The sequence below is a fragment of the Hevea brasiliensis genome, chromosome 6 (genome assembly GCF_030052815.1).
Source record: "Hevea brasiliensis isolate MT/VB/25A 57/8 chromosome 6, ASM3005281v1, whole genome shotgun sequence".
Classification (NCBI taxonomy): domain Eukaryota; kingdom Viridiplantae; phylum Streptophyta; class Magnoliopsida; order Malpighiales; family Euphorbiaceae; genus Hevea; species Hevea brasiliensis.
The window spans coordinates 37,232,650-37,255,674 of NC_079498.1; the positions used below are offsets into that span (position 1 = coordinate 37,232,650).

Below are 23,025 nucleotides of genomic sequence, written 5' to 3' on the forward strand. Positions count from 1 at the left end.
TTATAATATAAACTCACACAACGAACAAGCGTACTCCTTGTATACTCAATTTTAAAACTTTAAAAATTAAATTTATAAATAAATTATGTTAGTTATATTATTTAATAAATAAATAAAATAATTTTATAAAATCTATAAAATAAATAAAATATTATTAAAAATATAAATATTTAAATTCATTTAAAAAAACATAAAAATTATTTATTTCAACCAAAAATGAAAAAAGAATTTAGATTTTCTTTTTTCTTTTTTCTCAACAATCAAATACTAAACTTCTTAAAATGTCCTTTAAAAATATTTTAACTATCATTAAAAAAAATTAAAATATTATTAAAATTATAGATAATAGTTATTTAAATATATAGTTTTATTATTTATAAATAATAAAACTATAAAAATATATTATTATCTTAATATAGAATATTATCTATAATTTTACATATAGATTATTATCTATAATTTTAATAATATTTAAATACTTATAATTTTAATAATATTTTATTTATTATATAAATTTTTATTTTATTTATTTATTGACAATATAAGTTATTAATTATTAAAATTTAAAAATTAAATCTATTCCAAAATAAGACTTAATAGTATTTAATTTTAGATTTTTATTGTCATTTTAAGTGGCCATTCCTAAAAAGGTCATTTGTCAATATATATATATATATATATTTATTTATTTATTTATTTATTTATTTATTATAATTTCTTTTCATTTTCATTGCATAATTAATCAATCAAATAAGTCACTGACTGAATAATTATTTGCCCTAATTATTATTATTATTATTATTATTTTTCACAAAGCCCTAATTTTTAAATTGACCAGCTTACATTGCAATTCCCTATTGCGAGAAACAAAATTTACCTGGTGAGTGACAGGCTTCATTTCAGATTCTGATGGACGGATTCCCCTAGAAAAGCAGCCTCTACCTCTCATCTCAGTGACCTCTCGCCTCTCATCGGCTCTTTTCACTTTTCTCCCTTCGTTCCTCGGTTCTCTTCCATCCATCAGAGCCTCACGTGGTCATGCCAACTTCTCACGCTCCCTTGCAAGCTCGCAGATCCAGTCTCGTCATTCTCTCGTCGCTGCTTCCTTCTCTCTGGTCTTATTGTGTTTGATTTCCTCATTACTTTGGGTTGGTAAAAAAATCGAAGTTTGTGATTGGAGACCTTGAGCTCTTGTCGAGTTACAGTTGCAAGGGCAGTTTGGATTTGGGAATCTTGAAGATCCAAGCAATTTCCACTCCAAAATTAATTTTCTGGTAATTTTTTTGGGTTGGTCTTTAATTTGTTTTTAAATTTTCGAAATTTTTTGTGATGCAATTGAGCTGATATTGAATTAGTGCAAAGAGGAACTATCAATTGGATTGTGTATTAAGGGAATTTACAGCTTTTCTTTGATTTTTTGAAATGATTTATTTTATTTTATGTAATATAATTTTCAAATTCTTTGTTTTTTCCTTGATTTGTTTCGAAGTCTTTACTTTCTCTAGCAATTGCAGCAGCAAAACCCTTTGAATTAAGGAATTTGAAGTAACCTAAAACCGGTAAACTGAACCGGTTCTCATTATAAAATCGGTTTGCTTCAGTTCTGATTTTTCTAAGATACCAGTTATTCGGTTTTGTCAAAGCCAAATCAATCCGAACCGACCGATGCTCAGCCCTGTTGAATGTGAAGGCTTGTGGAGGAAAAAATGGGTGATAATAATTGGGTTATCCATTAAGCAGCTGAATTGGGTGATAATAATTGGGTTATCCATTAAGCAGCTGAATTTTATTCAGATTGATTTGCTGCAAACAATAAAATCATTCTATGAGATGTATTACTTTCTTCTAAGAAGTGATGGTATTTGAAAATGTCAAAAGGACTGTCATGCTTTTACATACAAATATTTTGTATATCTTCTTTGTTTTGCTGCTGGTCATTAATTGGTTGTTGATATCTGTAGGAATCTGGTATGGCCTCAATGGCTTAAGCTCTTGAGCTCTTCACCTCATTAATACTGTGCACCATAAGTCTGTTATCTTTTTGTGATTAGATATTAAATTACGTTAGAATTACAAAATGGGTACTAATCTAGTAAGTTGGAATTCTTTTTCAGCTATAGATTAGAGTGGAGAAGCAAGTCCATCTTTTTAATCTCAGCATACATATGTCAAAAATTTCAGGAAATAAGGAACCTCAATAGATAAAGTACTGAGAATTATACTAATAATGAAGTAATACTTCTTCGGCAATGAAGTCATTACTGTTCACCTGGGTCAGATGTATCATCTGGTTAATTTGTTGACTTAGTGCAAATGCATAGAGATCTTATATGATGCAGGCCTCACATCTATGACACTTAATTAAATATCTACAACACCTAACAAGTTAGTTGGTTTTTTATTGCAAAAAGAAAATATTAAGGATTTGATTTCATCTTATCTTTGCATGTGTTTTTCAAACGCCTAAAATTTGATCACAAGTAAACGTGAAAATCAGTCAGAGCAGTTGTCTTTGCTCCCAAATTTTACAGGGTGATACTGCTTCAAATTGAATTCCTTTTGGTTTCTCTCTATGGTAAAACCAAGTGTTAGCATGCCATTGGCCCTGGAATACATTATTTAGGTCTTTCTAATTCTCCACCTGTCAATATCTCTTTCTCCTAAAGAATAAACTGATCACTGTATTAGAGTTCTTGGAATCTTTCATTGAGGGTTGAAGTTTGTGACACTAAGCTTCAATTGATTTGCATATGTATGCTTCTTAAAATATTATTGCACTAGCAGGTAAGTTACTCTCAAGTATGTTGCATGTCCATATATTTGGTTTGCATACCTTTTTCTGGGAAGTGAACTAATTTCTTAGGCAATCGTGTTTAGCTCAGACACAAACTTTTAGGTAAGTACGCTGTAAAATGCAATATTGCCCTTGTTTGCTTGAAAGTTAATTTAATCAATTTGTTTTTTGTTCAACTCGAGATGCTAACCATAAACTGTACATGCCGAAACCCCCTAGCATCCCTTTCTTCTTGCAATAGGCTATAGTTCCCATATAGTTGAGGATGTTGAGTAACAAATAAAAATCCAACTTTCTTTTGACTCTATGCTTCTTGCAAGCCAGATAGTGTCACCTTTTAAGGAAGTTCAAGCTTTTGTCTTACATTGATCAAATGGGGACTAAATCTTAGATGGATTTATAGAAATTCTGTTAGACTTGCATAGTATCGTTTTATAGAAATTCTGTTGGAACTTGCATAGTATTGTTTTGCTGTGTTTAGATTAGTCTCATGAAGCTAAAAGGAAATTTGAATATATTATATGTGACTCACAATATGTTTTATTGGGGCTGGCACTTCTTGGTTCCCTTTAAACTTGAAAGATATATTTTACATAACAAAAAGGAATGAACTAAAAGAAAAAGGGGAAATATGATTAGTATTTTATAGCTCAGACCAGGGTTAAAACCAACGAAATTTCCGTAGTAAGTGAATTTACTGGCATAAGCCAAATGATTATGAATCATCCTCCTTCTCAATTGAACGGCTGTGATTTCACATGGTGGCTCTGCTAATAGATTCAAGTAAGCTCCTTTTATATTTTGTTGTTAGAATGTGGAAGCTCTCTTTTTCAAGATGTTTCAAATTAAGATAAGAAGATTATGTTTGGTTTTCAGCCAGCATAAAACTCATAATGAACCTTTATAACTATGATTGCTGTGAGGGAACATGGCTGCTCTGGTGTAGCAAAGTTTGAACCGTTAAACAACATATGCGTAAATTTTTGCATGCTTTTATCATAGTTTTTAATATGCTCATGGGAGGAGAAAAATGTTCTTTTCAGGTTGGTGGTATTGCTAACTTTGATGATTTTGTGCTGTTAGCCAGTTTCCTTTTCTTTACAAGATGAGCAACCAATATGTTGATGATCATGTAAGTAAGGACATGTCATTTTTGTTTCATTGAAATCAAATGTTGGCTTGATAGTTTACTTCTTATGCAGGAAGACACAACTGTAATGGGATTTGAAGTTCCAAAATCTCCTGATTCAAGTTACAACAATGCCTACCCTGGGAATGAAGATGAGGCACGGGACCCACCTCTAGTCCCTCCGCACCTGCAGCACACCTTGCTTAGCTACCCAGCAAGTGTGGACAGTTCTGAAACTATTCCTGCTCCGCAGAATGTAATTCTCAACCATCTTTACATCGAGAATCGGGAGGCCCCACGTTCAGTGGTGGCCCTTGGTTTTACTCACCGCTTCCGTTCAAAATATGTTACTGTTGTGCTATACAAACCGGTTCAGAGGAGGGGGAGTACCAGCACTTAAATATGCATATAATATAAAATATAAACCTTAATTAGAATTGGTCTCATTGCCCTGATTGTGATGGAATTAGTTTGTGATAGTTTGTGATTGGCTGAAATACGAAATTAGCCAGAGAAAATATTTATTGTCTCACAGCAGCTCATGGAATTGAGTTTGTTGTACTGGAGTTTTCTACTTGAATTATCATTTCTGTCGTGAGGGTAGATTTGCTATGCACATAAAGTTCTCAATTCACATTCTTTCAACTGGTGTATGGTGTGGTTTAGTATGTAGCATTTTTTTTTTTGAATGGCCTGTCCTTGTTGATGGGAATGACTCTTGCAAATATTATTAGCTTCATGCCCGCATCTGCTGTGTTATATTAAGAATTTTACAGCCACCCACAAGTCTGGTTCCGTGAAATATTAAAAAGAGTTTGAAACCCGCAAGATTATCTCATTAATAAATTTATTTAATTGATTGTCATACGTTTACATTTAGCAGTTAGAGCATGTGTATCATTTGGTGAGCCATTTTGAGATGACCCTGGCCCAGCCACCCTGCACCTTGACTGTGGATATTGTAAAGGATCAGTTGAGCCTATTTCTGATTATATTTTGAAATAATTTGGTAATTGCAAGATAATGTTGAACTGTATGCTCTTCAATGTTGGATTTTATAATGCAAAACCCTGTGATTGCTTCATCTCTGATCAAAATTAAAAAAAAAAAAAAAGGAATTGACCAATAATTGTTTCCATTTTACATATTCTTAGAGTTGGTCCTTCTTGAAGCTTTTAGAATGAGCTTTTATAATGGAAAAGCAAGGTTTTTTTGTCCTCATTGGACTTGGGTTGCATGGTGAACTTGGATTGATAACAGTTGATTTTTACTCTACTTAAATTATCCTACCCAAATTAATTATCTGCTGATCATTTTACATAAAAAAAAAAATAATAAGAATTAGGAAAATTTAATTTAATTTCCACATTTATGGACTTCTTTTTTTTCTTTTCTTTCACAGACAATTATATTCTTCAAATAACCAAGTTATGCATATGATTACAAAGAACTTTTGCAGCACGTGTTACTTACATTATTAAAATGCAAATAAAATTACATGAAATTAGTATACACGAGGAGATTATAGAAGAATTAGTTGTTAGATTTTCTAAGATAACTAAATGCAGCCAACCCAAGTACCACAAATAAAACAACCAGAACGCAGTTCTTCAAATTTCTTGACTTCTTCATCTCCATCACCATATCTCCAAAAACCTGCTTGAAATTTTCTTTTGCAAATATATAATAACTTCCCCTTATGATTCCTTTACCAACTTCATTTTTATCTGTCTTATCCTGAACAAAATCATCAACCTTTTCTTGTTTTCCTGCGTCAGCAGCCATTCCATTGCTCGTATTTTTCTGCTCGTATTTGCTCATTTCCTTCTCCTTCTCTATCGTCTGCCGAGAAACAATATTCCCATTTCCTACCCCATCATCAGCTTTGCCAGTTTTTGCCTCAGGTTCACTTGTGGGCTTTTCAGGCTTCAAAGGTTCAGATGTTTCTGCTGGTGCTGGTTGTTTTCTAGAGAATTGCTTTTTCAGCTTTGAAGGGTCGGCAGCTTGCTGTGCCTTTTCATGCGGTGGCTTTGGAGGCTTTGGTGCTTCTTGGGATGGTGGTTTTGGAGCTTCTGTTGATGGTTTGATAATCTCCTGTGGCTGATTATCAGTAACAACTATTTTAGGGTGTCTGATAAGAAGTAAACCTTTTTCAAGCTTAGCACCGATTCCATTAGGATCATAATTTGAACCAATAGGAATTTCCTTGAGGAAACGGCTCCATTTGTTGCCATCACCAAGGGGACGTTCTCCACTGATCCTTAGATTTCGAGATGTGGTTACTTGCACTTTCATTTGCTCCTTTTTAAAGCCTATATATATATATTACATTCATAAGAAAATATTATTAAAAAATTTAAATGATATTTGAAATCTTCTTTCAAATTATAGTTTAAAATTTAAATAAAACTAAATTAAAAAAAAGTGAGAATAAATATTTTTAGTTATAAAAAATATTTCAATCCCAACTAATAAAAATAATTTGAAATTAATAATTTTGAACCATTAATTTAGAAATTGAAAGTTATTTAGATTAATTGGGCTTGGCACTGTAAGCAGTGATCAACTAGAAAGTAAAAATTAATTGTTTTAATAACTAAAATAATTTACCAATAAATTATTTCAAAAATTGAAAGGCGAGAATAAACCTTTTTCAACATTAAAAAAAAAATCAAATATTTTATTGTCAGAATTTTTTTTAAATGATACGTAGCTTGCCAAATATAGATCTAAATCATTATTTTTTTTAGTTGTTCGATTATAATTCTTTTTTTTTTAAATAAATTTCAAAAAAATGAAAAAAAGGTATGTTTTTAATTATGCAATTTAGTTCAAGTTTTTAGAATTTTAATATTCTAACATTTAAAGAAAATGCATTTTTAAAATAATAAGTGAAATGACAAAATTTTGAACAATCAAAATTATATAATTAATTTACTAAAAAAAATTTAAATGTCGAAAACTTATTGTATAATATTGTGCAAAATAAATTTTTTTATATATTATAAAAAAATAAATTAAATCTTAATTTTATCTAAAAATTAACGTTAAAAAAAACAGATTTATCTAAATCTTATATTTAGAACGAAAACCTTACCTTAAAACAAGGTCAGACAAAATATGTGTCTCATTTAAATGAAATAAATAATAGTAATTTAAAAAACAAAAAAGCACGGATTCATCAAATGAAGCTATAAAAGAGAGAGACCTGGTAGATAGACCCTGAGCGTGTCAATTGCAGGCTCTCGTACCCAGTCCATTGAAGGCTCGAAATCTTCATATACACGTCCAGCTACAGTAGTCTTTTGTTGCCTTGAATCCATTTTAATAAGTATTACCTTTATTTGCTTCTGATGAGATTTTGTGCAAAATTCAGAGAACTTGAAGGGTTTTTGTACACGAACTCAGAAGGAATTATGGGTATAGTTTCTCTGCCTTCTGGCTTAGGTATTGCTTTGGATATTCTTATTCTTTTCAGAGGTAGTTTGGAAATTGTTTGCTTTGCAAAGAATTATTCCTTTTCTCGTGTAAAGTGTTTCTTTCATTTGATGAGAATTCTTCAGAAAATGAGTTGTTTCTTAATTGGCTAGGCAAAGCCAAAATCCTAAGTATCAGATCAGTTCTCTTCAACCCCATGAAGAAATGCCCACCAAGCAAAACAAGAATCACAGATTAATCCATGAGGGGTATCACCCCCACTCCCCAAGATTTGATTCTGATATTGTTGGCTGCATGAAAACTTTCCACTCGATATAAGGCCAACCTTACCTTAACTTTTTCAAGAGATAAAATTAAAAATTTTATCAATGGGATAATTTTAAAAGGATAATTTTATTAAAAGTTAAATTGAAAATATTTATTTTTTTTAATGAAAAACAAATATCTTGAGATATATCTTAATGGGAAATTTTATAGTTGCTTAGTTTCATACAAAATATAATTATTTTGTTAGAGAAAATAAGAAAATTTCATATAAATTTACTATTCATCTTATTAGACTTTCTAAAATTATTTTTTTTAAATAATTAATTGCAAAAATTTTATTAACTTAAAAAAAATAAAGTTTTCTCAAATAAAAAAAATACATATAATATTTTTTTAAAAGAAAATCTAAGAGACAATTATATAATAAATTTTATCAAAAAATTATAGGAACAAGTTTTGATTTATTAAATATTATTTATTAAATTTTTAAAAAATATTATATGTGTTTTTTCCTTGAATAAACATTTTTTTGTTAAGTTAATAAAATTTTTATAATTAACTACTTTACAGATAAAATAATTATTTTACAAAAATCTCATGAGATAAGTTGTAAATTTACGTGAAATCATATTATTTTTTGTGACAAAATAATTATATTTGTATAGAACCAAGTAACTATAGAAGGTACCCTTAATATATATTTTGTCCATTAGTCTCTTGAGATTTATTTTAAGGAAATTTACTATTTATTCCATCTTCCAAATTACAATAATTAAATGAAATTTAAATTAACACTTACAATTATAAGAGAGTTTAAAGAGTAAACAAAATAAAAATATAGAAAATAGTTAATAATTCCTTTTAACAATTAATTATTTGGTTCCCTTATTTTGAGAAATGCATTAGTTAATCTCTATAGTTTTATTCTGTATACTCTTCAATCTCACTGTTCAATTTAAATCAAGTTTTTTATTAGTCAATATATTCAAAAAATAGAAAAATTGCCATTATAGATATTAAATAGTTTGAGGATTAAAAAAATTTGTTTTACATCTAAATATTTTTTTTAATATGTATTATTTATTTATTTATTTTATAATAATATAATTAATTTTTTATTATAATAAATAAATATTTTTTAAATAATTATTTAATTTTAATTATTGAAAAGTTATAATATAATTTTAGTTATAGAAAATCATTTTTTATTTAAAAATATTTTAAAATCAAAAGTTTTGTTGTAAAGGAAAATAAATTAACAAAAAATATTTTCTAAATTTTAATTATATTTATACTGTAATTTATATTTAGTTAATATATTAATATTATTTTTAAATGAATGGTTCAAATACGAAATAATTTCTGTATTAAATATGATTTAAAAAATTCTGAGTGAAGCATGGGATGAATAGTTAAAATGTACAAGAAATACATGAGCTTGTGCCAAAACCTAGCTAAATCTATAAAAATAACAACAAATAAATTCCTAAATAAAAAAAAATCAACCAAAACAGTAAAAAAAAAAAAAATTCTTGTATCACTGTGCTAACCGAAAGCTTGGAAATCATGGAAAATTTTTCTTTATGTTGAGTAAAATAAACAAGATCAATATTTTTTTACTTCGAATTCATGATATATTATATTTAGATAAGCTTTATATGGAAACCAATGCACCCAAATCTAGGTCAATTATCGCCAGCACATGGGAAGGAGGAGAAATACCCCCTAGACTCAATCTTTTATGCTCCAAAAAACAACTTTTAAAGAACCTCCAAATGCTAAATTTGAGCCTTCAAAGAAAGATCTTCAAATTTCTTTACCTTAGAAACTTATGAGTTGGACCTCTTTCAACCCTACAACTGGATAATTAAGGGATGCGTTCATATGTTTCTATAGTAAAGTAACGAGGTATCCCTAAGGTTAGTCATTGGAAAGCTCCACCTAGCCACTGTTTTAGGGATCTTTGTGTTGGGCTTCTTGGGCATTAAATGCACATAAAACACAACGGAAATTGCAATTAAAATTTTTTAAAAGATAAGAGAAGATCATTTTAATGGTAGAGCAAGCATTTCGTCAAGAGAAAAATTATCTTAGAACATTTTTAGGAATTTCTTAAGTTTGATAACAAATTACTTCTGATTGGATTAATTGTTGCAAACCACACAAGATCAAGCGCCACCTTCCTTTCATCAAACAGTCACCGGAGCTGGCTGAAAATTGCCTTGGAAAGTGGCGCATGGTGTCGCTCTCTCTCTCTCCTCTAAAACGCGCCAAACCTTTGCCGAATGAGGTGCTGCAGCCGCCATGAAGCTTGCCTATCAGCTCTGGAGTCCGATGGTCCACTATCGGCGCCGATGGTTTGCCGGCTGGAAGGGAAATGGGGGAGAGAAAGTGAGGGAGGGAGAGAGGCTGAAGACAGAGAAAGAAAAGAGGGGGGGAGGGGGGGGGGGGGTTTCTGCACGACAAATTTATGGGTTTTTTTTAAACATTTAATTATACTATTAGTCTCTAAACTTTTAGATATTTTCAATTAGGTCCAAAATTTTTTTATTATATTTAAATTTAATAAAAATTTAGTAGTATTAAAAATTAACTTTAATTATTTTTATTTTAATTTAATAAATTAACTTTAATTTATTTTTAATAAAGACAATATTACAAATAACAATTTAAAATAATTATAAGAATAATACATGTAAAAATAACATTCATAAAGTAAAATTTTTTATTATAAAAATATTAATTTAGTACCTTGAATAAGATAGAAATAAATTATAATCAAAATTTTAAAATATATATATATATAAGAAAAATAAATTGGGTTGTTACATTCAGTCTCACCAAACCATTTATTCTTTTGCGCGGTTCAGGCAGTCCAAACCTTGCTTGGTCCGTGCAGCTAACCCAAGGCATGTGTTTGTAGGTCTAGTTCCTCGGCGATGATTTTCTTTTTTGCTCTAACTCTTTAACTGAGCACTGACACTTTAACTATCACATTCAATTTTTCAATCAAGCGTTAATTATTTGATTCGATTTAGAATCAGCAGTAACTGATACTAATATTATTAAATTAAAAATTAATAATAAATTTTTAAAATTAATATTTAATTATTAAATTATTAGTGACTCGGTCATTTAGTAGACTACAAAACCGGAATAATCAAATGATACTGTTTTATTTTATTGTGGGGAATGTCATAGTCAGTGGTTGGAAGGTTGGAGACTGTCATTCATTATTATAATTACAATTAAAATTAAGATTTTTAATTACAAACTTAAAATATTATTGTTGAATTCAAACCCAAAACGTTTATTTAATTATTAACTTCAAACTTTAACTATTGCAACACTTCTATTTAAACAATAATAAACTTTTTATTTTTAATTAATGATTAAAAATCATTTCTATTTCTCAATTTTTTAATTTTTTTATTCTATAAATTTTAAAAAAGAATTAACTTTCTTACATAATGAAACTAAATAACTACCTTCAACTGCTCAACTAAATAGATACTTAATCGGTTTATAGTTAATTTGATAAATTTGCTTAATAAATAATATTTATATTTTAATTTTAGGAAAAATAAAAAATTAACTTAAATTAATCAAATTGACTACCGAATTATTTTCGGTATAATTAGCTCAATCCACTTATTAGTTGAATTAAGTTTTAGAAAAATAGAACTAGAAATTAAAAAAAATATATATTTTTGACGAAATTCATAATTTGAAATAAAAACATGGAAGATATTACATCCAGGTGGCGGCATAAATCCTGTAAAGAATAATACCTGTAAAGGGTTCAACTCGGGTTTGGATTTTAAATATTGGGCATCCGTTACCAAAAATATATGTTTTTTGTAATAATATTTATAAATTTTATATATTTTATTTTAAATAAAATAGAATTTAATATATTTTATAGAATTATTAAATTTTAAAATATAAATTATTAATAAAAAAATAATTTTTTATATAGATTGTTAATTAAAATAAATAAAATTAAATGGGTTCCTATATTTTTTAAGTAATAATAATCGGGTTTGGTTTAGGTTCGGGTAATTGAGAATAAATTTTAATCGGATTTGGGACGGATTCGAATTTTGAAAATATTAATTAGGTTCGGGTTTGGGTAGTATGATTTTTGGGAGTACCCTACATATTGCCACCCCTAGATATAATTTGTTGTAAGAAACATAATCTTGTATGGGATATGAAGTTGTAACACCCCATTTGTATAGCCTGGTATATTTCATTGTTCCGGTGACCGGTGTCGGTCCGGACAATTAAGGGGATTAGAACCACACTTAAGTCAATTGGAGAAGCCATAAACACAAATAATTAGCAATGTTCAATTAGTTAAGTATAAATAAGAAAAACAGAACATAAGAGGTTAAACGAGCAGAGAGTCACAATGATGGGTGACCTTCTCGAAAATGACTGCGAAGTCATTTTAAACTCAAATTTCGAACCGTAAAATGTGACGCCGCGGTCCTTAGGACCCTTATGAACACAGTGAAAAAGAGAAAATCACGAAAAAGAACTGTTAAGCCAGTCAAATAATTAGGTCAGGGAGCCGGAAGAAATATTGGATTATTTGCAAACTGGGATGAACCGGCGAGGGGCAATTTGGTCAATTGACCCCGAGAGCTGACTCCTAACCTAACTGTCAAATAAAATCGGAGAAAAGAAAATTTCGAAATCGATAATTAAATTAAAGAACTAATAGAAAAATATGAAAAAAAAAGAGAGAAAAATGAAAAAGTAAAAAGGGTAGTGACATCATCAAGGTGACATCACCTATGAGGTCATAAATAATTTTCATTTACTTAATATTTTGACTAAGTCAATTAAAGGTTAAATATCCAAAATAAAGAAAAGAAAAAAATCATTTCCCTCATCTTCCTCAAGCTAGCCGAAACCCTCTCCCTCATCTCACCATTAGTGAAACCCCATTAAAGCTTGCTTCAAGCTTTTAAACACCCATTTGATCTTACCTTACCCCAAATTCACCCATAAAAACTTGTTTTAGTCACTTGAAAAAGAGATTGAGTATGAAATTGAAGCAGTTGTTGAGAAAAATTTTTAGAAGTGCTTTTTACAGGTATTCAAAGAACGGTTTTCTCAAAAAACAGAGGAAACTCTGTCAAAATTTTTATAAAATTTGCGAAAAACTAAAATAGACCAAAAATATTAACTAGTTTTAATTTTAACTAAATGTTTTAAATACTTATTAGAAAATGCTCACCACTTATCAAAAATAAGAAAATTGTTTTAAAATCCCTTGTAGGGTACTTAATGAGTTATCGGTAGGTGAAGTGCGATAGTTCATTAGGTATTCTACGGGATCATGTTATGCCTTACAGAGAGGTAAGGTGTGACATGTTTTAGTGGTATCAGAGCAAATTTTTGAAGTATATTTTAACTTGTGAATTTGTGTTTTTCTTTGTTAAGTACAACTGCTCAATGTCCATAATTGTTACATACAGTGCATTACATCATGAATATGAACTAACAGGGGAAAATCTCCATCTGTTATTTGTTCAGGAGATACCTTAACTTCAGATTGAAATGGAAAAAGGGGATCGCTCAGTTGAGCAGTCTGTTGAAGCTGAGGCCCAAGGGGAAGCCCCAGCTTTACCGAATGTTAGTGGGTCAGCAGCATCAGCCCCACAAATGCCGCAATTCCCTGCACAATTCGCACAGCAGATGGCTGCGATGTTTCAGCAAATGGCTGGGGGTATGCCTGCTCAAGCTCCACCCCAGACACCTGTGACACAACCACTGCCTCCAGCCAGACAGTATGATAAATTACTGAAGTATGGGGCTGCAGAATTTAAGGGGACAGTGGACCCTTTAGAGGCAGAACAATGCCTTGAAAGAATGGGTAGAGTGTTTAAGAAACTGCACTGCCCAGATGAGTTGAAGTTTGAATATTCTGTGTCACTACTGCAAGGGGATGCATATGATTGGTAGAAGACCATCCCCACGGCCATTTGAACCACGATCTTGACACAGGATGACTTCATCGAGAGTTCGGACAAAAATACATCGGATGCATATGTTGATCGAAGCGCAAGAATTTTTGAGTTTGAAACAAGGAAATCGATCGGTGGCGAGTATGAAAGGAGTTCTCACTTTGAGTCATTATCTTTGGGAGTCTCCTTACTACCGGCAAGGCAAGGTGCAAGAGATTTGAAACGGGTTTGAAGCCCGGCATAAGGATGCAAGTTGTGGGATTGAACCACGGCAACTTCTCGAGCTTATGTCTCAAGCACTTGAACCGAGAGAATTGAATCGAAGCAACCCGGTGAAAGAAAAATCGAAAAAGCCGAGAAATCGAAAAAGAAAAGGGGGAAAAATCGGTTGAGCGAGTTACGTGCTACCTCTGGAAAGAAAAAGAAGTTTAGTGGACCCAGCAGGGGTCGAGGTGGAAGATTTGGTAGAGGCAGATTTTCTGGACAGAGACCCCCTAGGTCTGGTCAGCAGTCGAGCAGGGGTTCACATTATGCCCGCCCCTGTGAGACTTGTGGCAAGATTCATGGGGGGGAATGCTATTGGGCCACTGGAGCCTGCTTTAACTGCGGAGGCAAGGGCCATATAGCTAAAGACTGTACTAGTGCTCCGAGATATAGTCCAGCTCCTACTACTGCCGAGGGATCTATTCAGTCCTGCTCCCGAGGTTCACGATCATTTGGCGAAGGAAGAGGCGGTAGAGGTGCGCTTCAGCGATCGAGGCACGATTGTTCAATCAGCACAAGGAAGTGCTTCAGCCAGAGTCTACACAATGAGACAGCGAGAAGAGGCTGAGACTTCCGATGTGGTAGCTGGTACATTCTCTATCTCTGGTCAAGATGTATTTGTGTTGTTTGATCCGGGTTCAACCAATTCATATGTTAGTGCTAGCATAGTCAGTTCACTTGCTGTTCCATGTGTGCAAATGGGTTTTGAAGTGCTAGTAACTAGTCCGTTAGGACAAGAGGTTCTGTCAACAATTTATAGAGAGCGTCCTTTGGTGATCCAAGGACATGTTTTCTGTCGAACTTGATTGAAATGCCCTTGAGAGTATGATATCATCTTGGACATGGATTAGTTAGCTGGGCATCACGCCATGATTGGTATGGGCGAAGGCATCACTTTTGGTCTCCCTGCATGCGGTGATGTGGTAATACATGGGGAGAGGCATTTATTGCCATCAAACATCATTTCGGCTGCATTAGCCAGAAGAATGATTAGAAAAGGGTGTGAAGCATACTTGGCACATGTAATAGACACCCAAGTGGGGAGTCCAGCACTAAAAGACATCCCTACTGTATGTGATTTTTCCGATGTATTTCCTGATGAATTGCCAGGATTACCTTCAGAAAGAGAGGTGCAGTTTGAAATTGATGTTATGCCTGGTGTGGATCCAATCTCCATAACGCCATATAGAATGGCACCTGCAGAATTGAAAGAGTTGAAAGTGCAGTTGCAAGAATTGCTTGACAAGGGCTTTATCCGCCCTAGTGTGTCACCTTGGGGAGCGCCAGTGTTGTTTGTAAAGAAGAAAGATGGCACTCTCCGCTTGTGTATTGATTATCGGCAGTTGAATAAGGTGACAATAAAGAATAGATATCCATTGCCCCGCATTGATGACTTGTTTGATTAGTTAAGGGGTGCAGCTGTGTTCTCCAAAATTGACCTGAGATCAGGTTATTATCAGCTGAAAGTACAAGAGCAGAGTATTCCTAAAACTGCCTTTAGAACCCGCTATGGCCATTATGAGTTTTTGGTTTATGCCATTCGGGTTAACTAATGCTCCGGCTGCTTTTATGGATCTGATGAACACTATCTTCAGACCATACCTTGACCAGTTTGTTGTGGTATTTATAGATGATATATTGGTCTATTCGAGGAATGCAGAAGAGCATGATAGGCATCTGCGGATTTTACTGCAGACTTTGAGAGAGAAACAGCTATATGTCAAATTGTCAAAGTGTGAATTTTGGCTGAGGGAGATATCCTTTTTGGGGCATGTAGTATCAGAAGAGGGCATTAAGGTAGATCCAAGTAAGATTGAAGCTGTCCTTAATTGGAGGCCACCTAGAAATGTCACAGAAATTCGTAGTTTTCTGGGTTTAGCTGGATACTACCGTAGATTTGTGAAGGGATTCTCCATGTTGGCATCTCCATTGACCAAGCTACTTAGAAAAGATGTAAAATTTCAGTGGATGGATAAATGCCAGCAAAGCTTTGATGAATTGAAGAGATGTTTGGTGAAGCTCGATCTGACTTTACCTACACCGGGTAAAGAATATACAGTTTATAGTGATGCTTCTCATAATGGGTTAGGCTGTGTATTGATGCAAGATCGAAATGTCATTGCCTATGCATCACGCCAGCTAAAACCGCATGAGAGGAATATCCAACACATGATTTGGAGCTTGCAGCTATTGTGTTTGCTCTTAAGATCTGGAGACACTATTTGTATGGGGAAAAGTGTTACATCTATACAGATCATAAGAGTTTGAAGTATTTGGGCACCCAGAAAGAGCTGAATTTGAGACAGAGGAGATGGTTAGAGTTGATAAAAGACTATGATTATCTGATGGACTATCAGCCAGGGAAAGCTAATATTGTGGCTGATGCCTTAAGTCGCAAGACTATGGCAAGTCTACGGGTTACTCCTTTGTCTTTGGTACATGAGTTGAGATCATTGCATGCCAGCTTAGAGATTAATGATGATGGGCAGACAGCAGTTGCATGGCATGTCTGACCATCGTTGATTGATCGATCAGAATGGTCGCTCGAATGATCGAGTATCGAGTCATTGGAAGAAGTCCGCAGGCAAGAAATCAGAATTCTCAATCAGAGATGATGGTCTATTGCTACACCAAGGCAGAATATGTGTTCCTAATGATGTTGAATTGAGGAAGATCATTTTGAAGAAAGCACATGAGTCTCCTTTTGCCATGCACCCTGGTGGCACAAAAATGTATAGAGGGCTAAAGGAGCATTACTGGTGGATGGGTATGAAAAGGAATGTGGCAGAGTTTGTATCCAAATGCCTAACTTGTCGCCAAGTAAAGGCGAGCATCAAGTACCACTGGTTGTTACATCCACTACGATGCAGAGTGGAAATGGGAGAGAATAATGATGGATTTTGTGATGGGACTTTCGAGGACAGAGAAGAGTCATGATGCGATTTGGGTCATTATTGTGGTCGACTAAATCTGCTCATTTTCTCGCGATTCGGATGGACTACTGATTTAGAAAGATTGGCCAAGTTATATATCGATGAGATTGTGAGGCGCATGGAGTGCGGTATCCATCGTGTCGACAGATCCTAGGTTCACTTCTAGATTCGGGTAGTCTTGAGAGCCCTAGGAACTAGATTGAATTTCGATCTTGCATTCCACCCACGGATGATGGCCACCGAGAGGGTAATTCAGATCTTGGAGGACATGCTACGGGCTTGTGTGATTGAGTTTGAGGCGGTTGGGATACACACTTGCCTTTGATTGAGTTTGCTTACAACAACAGCTACCAATCAAGCATTGGGATGCCTCCATATGAAGCTTTGTATGGCAGGAAATATAAAACCCCGTTGTGTTGGGATGACGTGGGTGAAAGAAATATGATCGGACCCGAAATTGTTCAACAGACTGAAGAGAAAATCAGAGTGATCAGAGATAGAGAATGTACCAGCTACCACATCGGAAGTCTCAGCCTCTTCTCGCTGTCTCATTGTGTAGACTCTGGCTGAAGCACTTCCTTGTGCTGATTGACCAATCGTGCCACATTGCTGAAGCGGTGCCTCTACCTCTGCCTCTTCCTCGCCAAATGGCTGTGAACCTCTGGGAGCGGGACTGCGAATAGATCCTCGGCGAGTAGGAGGCTGGACCATATCTCGGAGCACTAGTACAGTCTTTAGCTATATGGCCCTTGCCTCCGCAGTTAAAATAGGCTCCAGTGGCCCAATAGCATTCCCCCCCATGAATCTTGCCACAAGTCTCACAGGGGCGGGCAGAATGTGAACCCCTGCTCGGCCGTCCCGGACCTAGGGGGTCTCTGTCCAGAAAATCTGCCTCTACCAAATCTTCCACCTCGACCCCTGCTGGGTCCACTAAACTTCTTTTTCTTTCCAGAGGTAGCACCAGAACTCTGTTCAACTGATTTTTCCCCCTTTTCTTTTTCTGATTTCTCAGCTTTTTCTGATTTTTCTTTCACTGGGGTTGCTTCTGATTCAATTCTCTCCAGTTCAAGTGCTTGAGACATAAGCTCTGAGAAGTTGCTGTGTCTGAATCCCACAACTTGCATCCTTATGCTGGGCTTCAAACCCGTTTCAAATCTCTTGCACCTTGCCTTGCTGGTAGTAAGGAGACTCCCAGCATAATGACTCAGGCGGGAGAACTCCCTTTCATACTCTGCCACTGATCGATTTCCTTGTTTCAAACTCAAAAATTCTTGCAGTTTCTAATCAACATATGCATCTGGGATGTATTTTTGTCTGAACTCTCTGATGAAGTCATCCTGTGTCGAGACTAGTGGTTCAAATGGTGGGGATGGTCTTCCACCAATCATATGCATCCCCTTGCAGTAGTGACACAGAATATTCAAACTTCAACTCATCTGGGCAGTGCAGTTTCTTAAACACTCTGCCCATTCTTTCAAGCCATTGTTCTGCCTCTAAAGGGTCCACTGTCCCCTTAAATTCTGCAGCCCCATACTTCAGTAATTTATCATACTGTCTGGCTGGAAACAGTGGTTGTGTCACAGGTGTCTGGGGTGGAGCTTGAGCAGGCATACCCTGTCACACCCTACCCCTCTGTAAGGCATGACATGATCCCGTAGTATACCTAATGAATTACCAACTCCGTCTACTAGTAACCCATTAAATACACTACAAGGGATTTTAAAAACTTTTCTTACTTCTTTTACAGTGGTGAGCACTATTTACAGGTGTTAAAAACTTTGGTGAACTGAGGTGAAACAACTAACTCATTTGATTTATTTGGAATTTCTGTAAAAATTTTGGCAAAGTGCCATCTGTATTTTGGATAAAACAGTTCTTCAGAAAACCTGTAAAAAGCACTTCAATTATTTTCCAAATCTCAACTCCAACATTTTTCTCAATACAACACATTTCTCAACTCAATTTCATAGAAATTTTTCAAAGTCTGAGATAAGGAAATATAATACAATTTTTACAAGTCAAATAACTCATAATTAATTTACAACTTCAAGGTACAATTTGAATTTACAATCGCTCAAAACCAAAAACAAAATGTACATACTGATGTCATACATTCTGATACAAAATGCAAAATATTGGTATACTCATTATACCAGGTAATTCCTCGCTGGATGTACTAGCAGCCTAGTCTGCTGCCTCTCTCTCTACTGCGGCGACAATAAAGCTATCGCTGAGACAATGTCTCAGTGGTGCACAACATTAACCAAATACAATTTTAAATCACAATTCATAAATCATATCAATAGTTGATACTTAAAACCATAGTTAAATTCAAGACAATGAATGTCATAAGGAATTTAAACTCCAATTCACAAATTATCAAAATTCTTAATAACACAATTTAGTCAAATAGTTTAAGAATACCGTATTGCCAATTCATACACAATTTGATCAAATAACTGAATAATACCTTTTTGCAAATCAATAACACCATTCGCTCAAATAACTGAATAATATCGTTTTGCAAATCAATCACACAATTCGATCAAATAACTGAATAATATAATGTTGCCAATCAATAACACAATTTAGGTCATGACACAAATTTTTCCATATATGCCGTGTTGTACACCACGACAAGACATACTCACCCCAATAATCGAAATCAATGAGGGAGGAAGCTAGCTATCTAATGAGTACTCATCTATACTCACCTCAGACTGGGAAGTCAAAGAGGGAGGAACATAATCATACTCACCCCAGACTGATAAGTCAAAGAGGGAGGAATAATCACACTCACCCCATTAATGGAGGAGGAACATAGTATCCGTGTCATGCCAATTGTGAGTCAAAACAATTCCAAACATTTTATTCAAATGATCCGTAAGAATCCAATAAATTTCCAAAGTTATAATCTCATTCACAAAATGGCAACACAATTCGTAATTCACTTCAATTTCCACAAAAACCATTTACAGTGCTTTTCAATCAATAAGTATCCATCAAATACCATTCAAACAGTTTCTCACAGTTTCAAATCATTTACAATGCTTTTCAAGCAATAAATATCCATTCAAGTACATTTCCACAATTTAAAACAATAATATACAAGTAGTCATAATTTATTTCAATTGAAAATAATTCAAAAGAAATAGTTGTTGTGCACAAACACAATTTAAAACAATAACATACAATTAATCATATGAAATATTATTCAGAACAAAATCAGTTGAAAACTAGTTGTGCACAAACACAATTTAAAACAATAATGTACAATAGTCATAATTCATTTCAATTGAAAAATTCAAAAGAAATAGCCGTTGTGCACAAACCTCTTATGACTATCTCCTGGTCTTGACTCAGTATTTCTTTCCTTTTTGCTGAGTCCTTGTTAACTGAGAAACACAATTCGAAGTGTTTCAGTACCAAATTAAATTGTCTCTATCGATGGTGTTTGGTAAATAATGCACTGAACTCAATTATTCACTTAATCACCTAATATACCGACCCTCGTTGCGTTTTAGGTAAATTAGGTTTTAGTGTCGTTAATATGTCATATTCGATAGGGTTTTAGGTTTGGTACGTTTTACCAAAGTCATTTCCTTGTTTAGTGCATTTTAATGCAAATTGCTGGATTCTGGGACACTGGTTTGACCTAGCCGGACGATCTAGTTCCCTCGGTTTTCGGGTCTCAGTCGAAACTACAAACTTGTAGATCTAGGTCTTATGGACCGCAGTGCAAAATTTTAGGTCAATCCGAGTTAAGTAGACCAAGTTATGGTCATTATACTACTGCTGGTCAAATGGCACCAATTTAGGTCAATTTTAGGTCAATTTGGTCAACTCTGGTTCGGCCAGTTTTTGGACCCGAACTTATGCAAGTTGTTTGACTTGCTTATGGTCATTTCTGGGCTTTGGTATCTTCATAAGACTTGTAGGTATGGGTCTTAACTATTCTTGGTCAAAATTTCAAGTCAATTGGACCTGGTTTGAGTGAGTTATGGCCTAAACACTCACTGCTGCCCAATTGGTCATTTTTCAGGTCCTAATTGCACCTAATCCGAATTGGTCATTTTCTTAGGTCACCTTGCAAGCAGAATTTTGGTATGTTTTCTCAATGAAAGTTGGCACATTTTGTGCCTAGTTCCACCTCCAATTGGTCTCATACCAATTGAGGTTACACATTTAAACTTATTGGCTAAAATGTACACTGCCCTTGGTTACTTTGCTTAACACACATCAATCACACACATTTACCTTGCAATTTGTTCACTTCCCTACCAATCTGTTTTGGTACATTACCAAAAGCATATTCTACTTTACATTAACATTACTTTGGGCAGATTACAATTACCCTCAACACACCAAATATAATTCACATTTACAAGTTCTAAGTACCATTACATACACACCTAACCATTACAAATCTTACATACACTTTACAATATCAATCTACATACATATCCATCAATCCTTCTAGGTCAATATTCTGCCTACACTTCCATGAATACATACATTTACTCAAGTGTTCCCAAGCTGCAGAAAATTGTCCTTCAACATCAAAGTGCCCTACAATTTACCAATTCCCATCCAAGTGCATAAATCACCATATATATGTGAAATAATTCACTAGGATATTAAATCACCATGATCAACATTATTTCTCATCAATTATATGCATAATAAATCATTAAATGCGTGACCCCATGGCTGTCCAAAAATGGCTATCTCAATAACTATTTAAACTTTAAAATTTCCTTCACCAAACTAACACCCATTACATGAACATAAAGTTTAACAAAGGAATTCTCAAAAATGTAAACTTACCTTTGATTGTAACTTGCTAAACCTTCACCAAACTTCTCAAATTTGGTATCAATATCTTCCTTGTGATGTGTAGACCATTTTTGATGAAGGAACTCAAGTGATTAGAAGTGAAATGAGTGGTTAGATGAGCTTGCATGAAAAATGGCCATGGTGGTTCCCATTTTCTTCAATTCGGCAATGTTTATGAAATGAGGAAGATGAACATTCTGATGGGTATAGTGGACTTACATCAGCCACATTTTATGTTTAATTTAATCCTTTAGTGGTCCACTTACTCATTTAATTATATAATAATGCTTAAATGTGTTATTTACACATTTTTCACTCCATTATTGGCTATTAACTTTATGTACCACAAAATTAAAATTTCAATTCAATTACTAAGTGTAAAATCATATATATTTAATGTACATTTAGGTCAAAAGACACTTCGGGATGTCAAATGACCAAAATGCCCTGTTCAGTGGCATTCAGATTTTTAGTATTCTGGGTTTTGTCTGTTTTTCGATTTCTCACTTTTCTTTGTACTAATTATTTAATTTTTCTTTGATCTTTCTAATGATATTTATTCTTCAATAAGGTTCTATTTAAGTCCTAAAAATGTTTTCGGGGTTCCATGATCAGGGGCGATCCAACGGTCCACGGTGACTTCAGGTCTGATCACCCATCGCTAGGTTTTTCGGCTCGCTTAACTTGGTTACATTTCTTTGCTATGATTTTTCCTTTGTTTTTCTTGTATTTTCTTTTCTTGTATTTCATTATTTATGTCTCCTCATTCATATTGAAGTGTAGTTCTAGGCTTCCTAACCGTCCGGACAGCACTGGTCACCGGAGTAGTAGAACGCACTACCGAACTTAGGGGTGTTACATACTGACCATTTCTCGAAACATCGCGACCATTCTTTGTGCGAATTGTGCAGGAATTGCGGCATTTGTGGGCGATGTCACGACCCACTAACATTCGGTAAAGCTGAGGCTTCCCCTTGGGCCTCAGCTTCAACAGACTGCTCAACTGAGCAATCCCCTTTTTCCATTTCAATCTGAAGTTAAGGTATCTCCTGAACAAATAACAGATGGAGATTTTCCCCCGTTAGTTCATATTCATGATGTAATGCACTGTATGTAACAATTATGGACATTGAGCAGTTGTACTTAACAAAGAAAAACACAAATTCACAAGTTAAAATATACTTCAAAAATTTGCTCTGATACCACTAAAACATGTCACACCTTACCCCTCTGTAAGGCATAACATGATCCCGTAGAATACCTAATGAACTACCGAACTTCACCTACCGATAACTCATTAAGTACCCTACAAGAGATTTTAAAACAATTTTCTTCTTTTTGATAAGTGGTGAGCACTTCTAATAAATATTTAAAACATGTAATTAA

General features: G+C 33.8%; 2 protein-coding genes across 2 annotated transcripts; one reads left to right on the plus strand and one right to left on the minus strand.

Moving 5' to 3' along the window:
- The first annotated feature begins 811 nt into the window (after positions 1-811).
- Positions 812-4,608, plus strand: LOC110670769 (SNF1-related protein kinase regulatory subunit beta-3). Its single transcript, XM_021832941.2, has 3 exons — positions 812-1,274; positions 3,838-3,926; positions 3,997-4,608. The coding sequence occupies exons 2-3, from the start codon at positions 3,900-3,902 to the stop codon at positions 4,321-4,323; spliced, it is 354 nt and encodes a 117-aa protein (XP_021688633.1). The 5' UTR covers positions 812-1,274; positions 3,838-3,899; the 3' UTR covers positions 4,324-4,608.
- Positions 4,609-5,273: 665 nt separating this feature from the next.
- On the minus strand, positions 5,274-7,330 carry LOC110670768 (inactive protein RESTRICTED TEV MOVEMENT 2). Its single transcript, XM_021832940.2, has 2 exons — positions 7,132-7,330; positions 5,274-6,235 (listed from the first exon to the last, which is right to left on the minus strand). Exons 1-2 carry the CDS (start codon positions 7,244-7,246, stop codon positions 5,457-5,459), a joined length of 894 nt encoding a protein of 297 aa, XP_021688632.2. The 5' UTR covers positions 7,247-7,330; the 3' UTR covers positions 5,274-5,456.
- Between the last annotated feature and the right edge of the window lie 15,695 nt (positions 7,331-23,025).

Excerpts from the sequence above, each read along its gene's own strand:
- LOC110670769 (XM_021832941.2), top strand. The coding sequence starts at position 3,900 with ATGAGCAACCAATATGTTGATGATCAT. Across the intron at positions 3,927-3,996 it reads ACCAATATGTTGATGATCAT|GAAGACACAACTGTAATGGG; the intron begins GTAAGTAAGGAC and ends CTTCTTATGCAG.
- LOC110670768 (XM_021832940.2), bottom strand. The coding sequence starts at position 7,246 with ATGGATTCAAGGCAACAAAAGACTACTGTAGCTGGACGTGTATATGAA. Across the intron at positions 6,236-7,131 it reads GCTCAGGGTCTATCTACCAG|GCTTTAAAAAGGAGCAAATG; the intron begins GTCTCTCTCTTT and ends ATATATATATAG.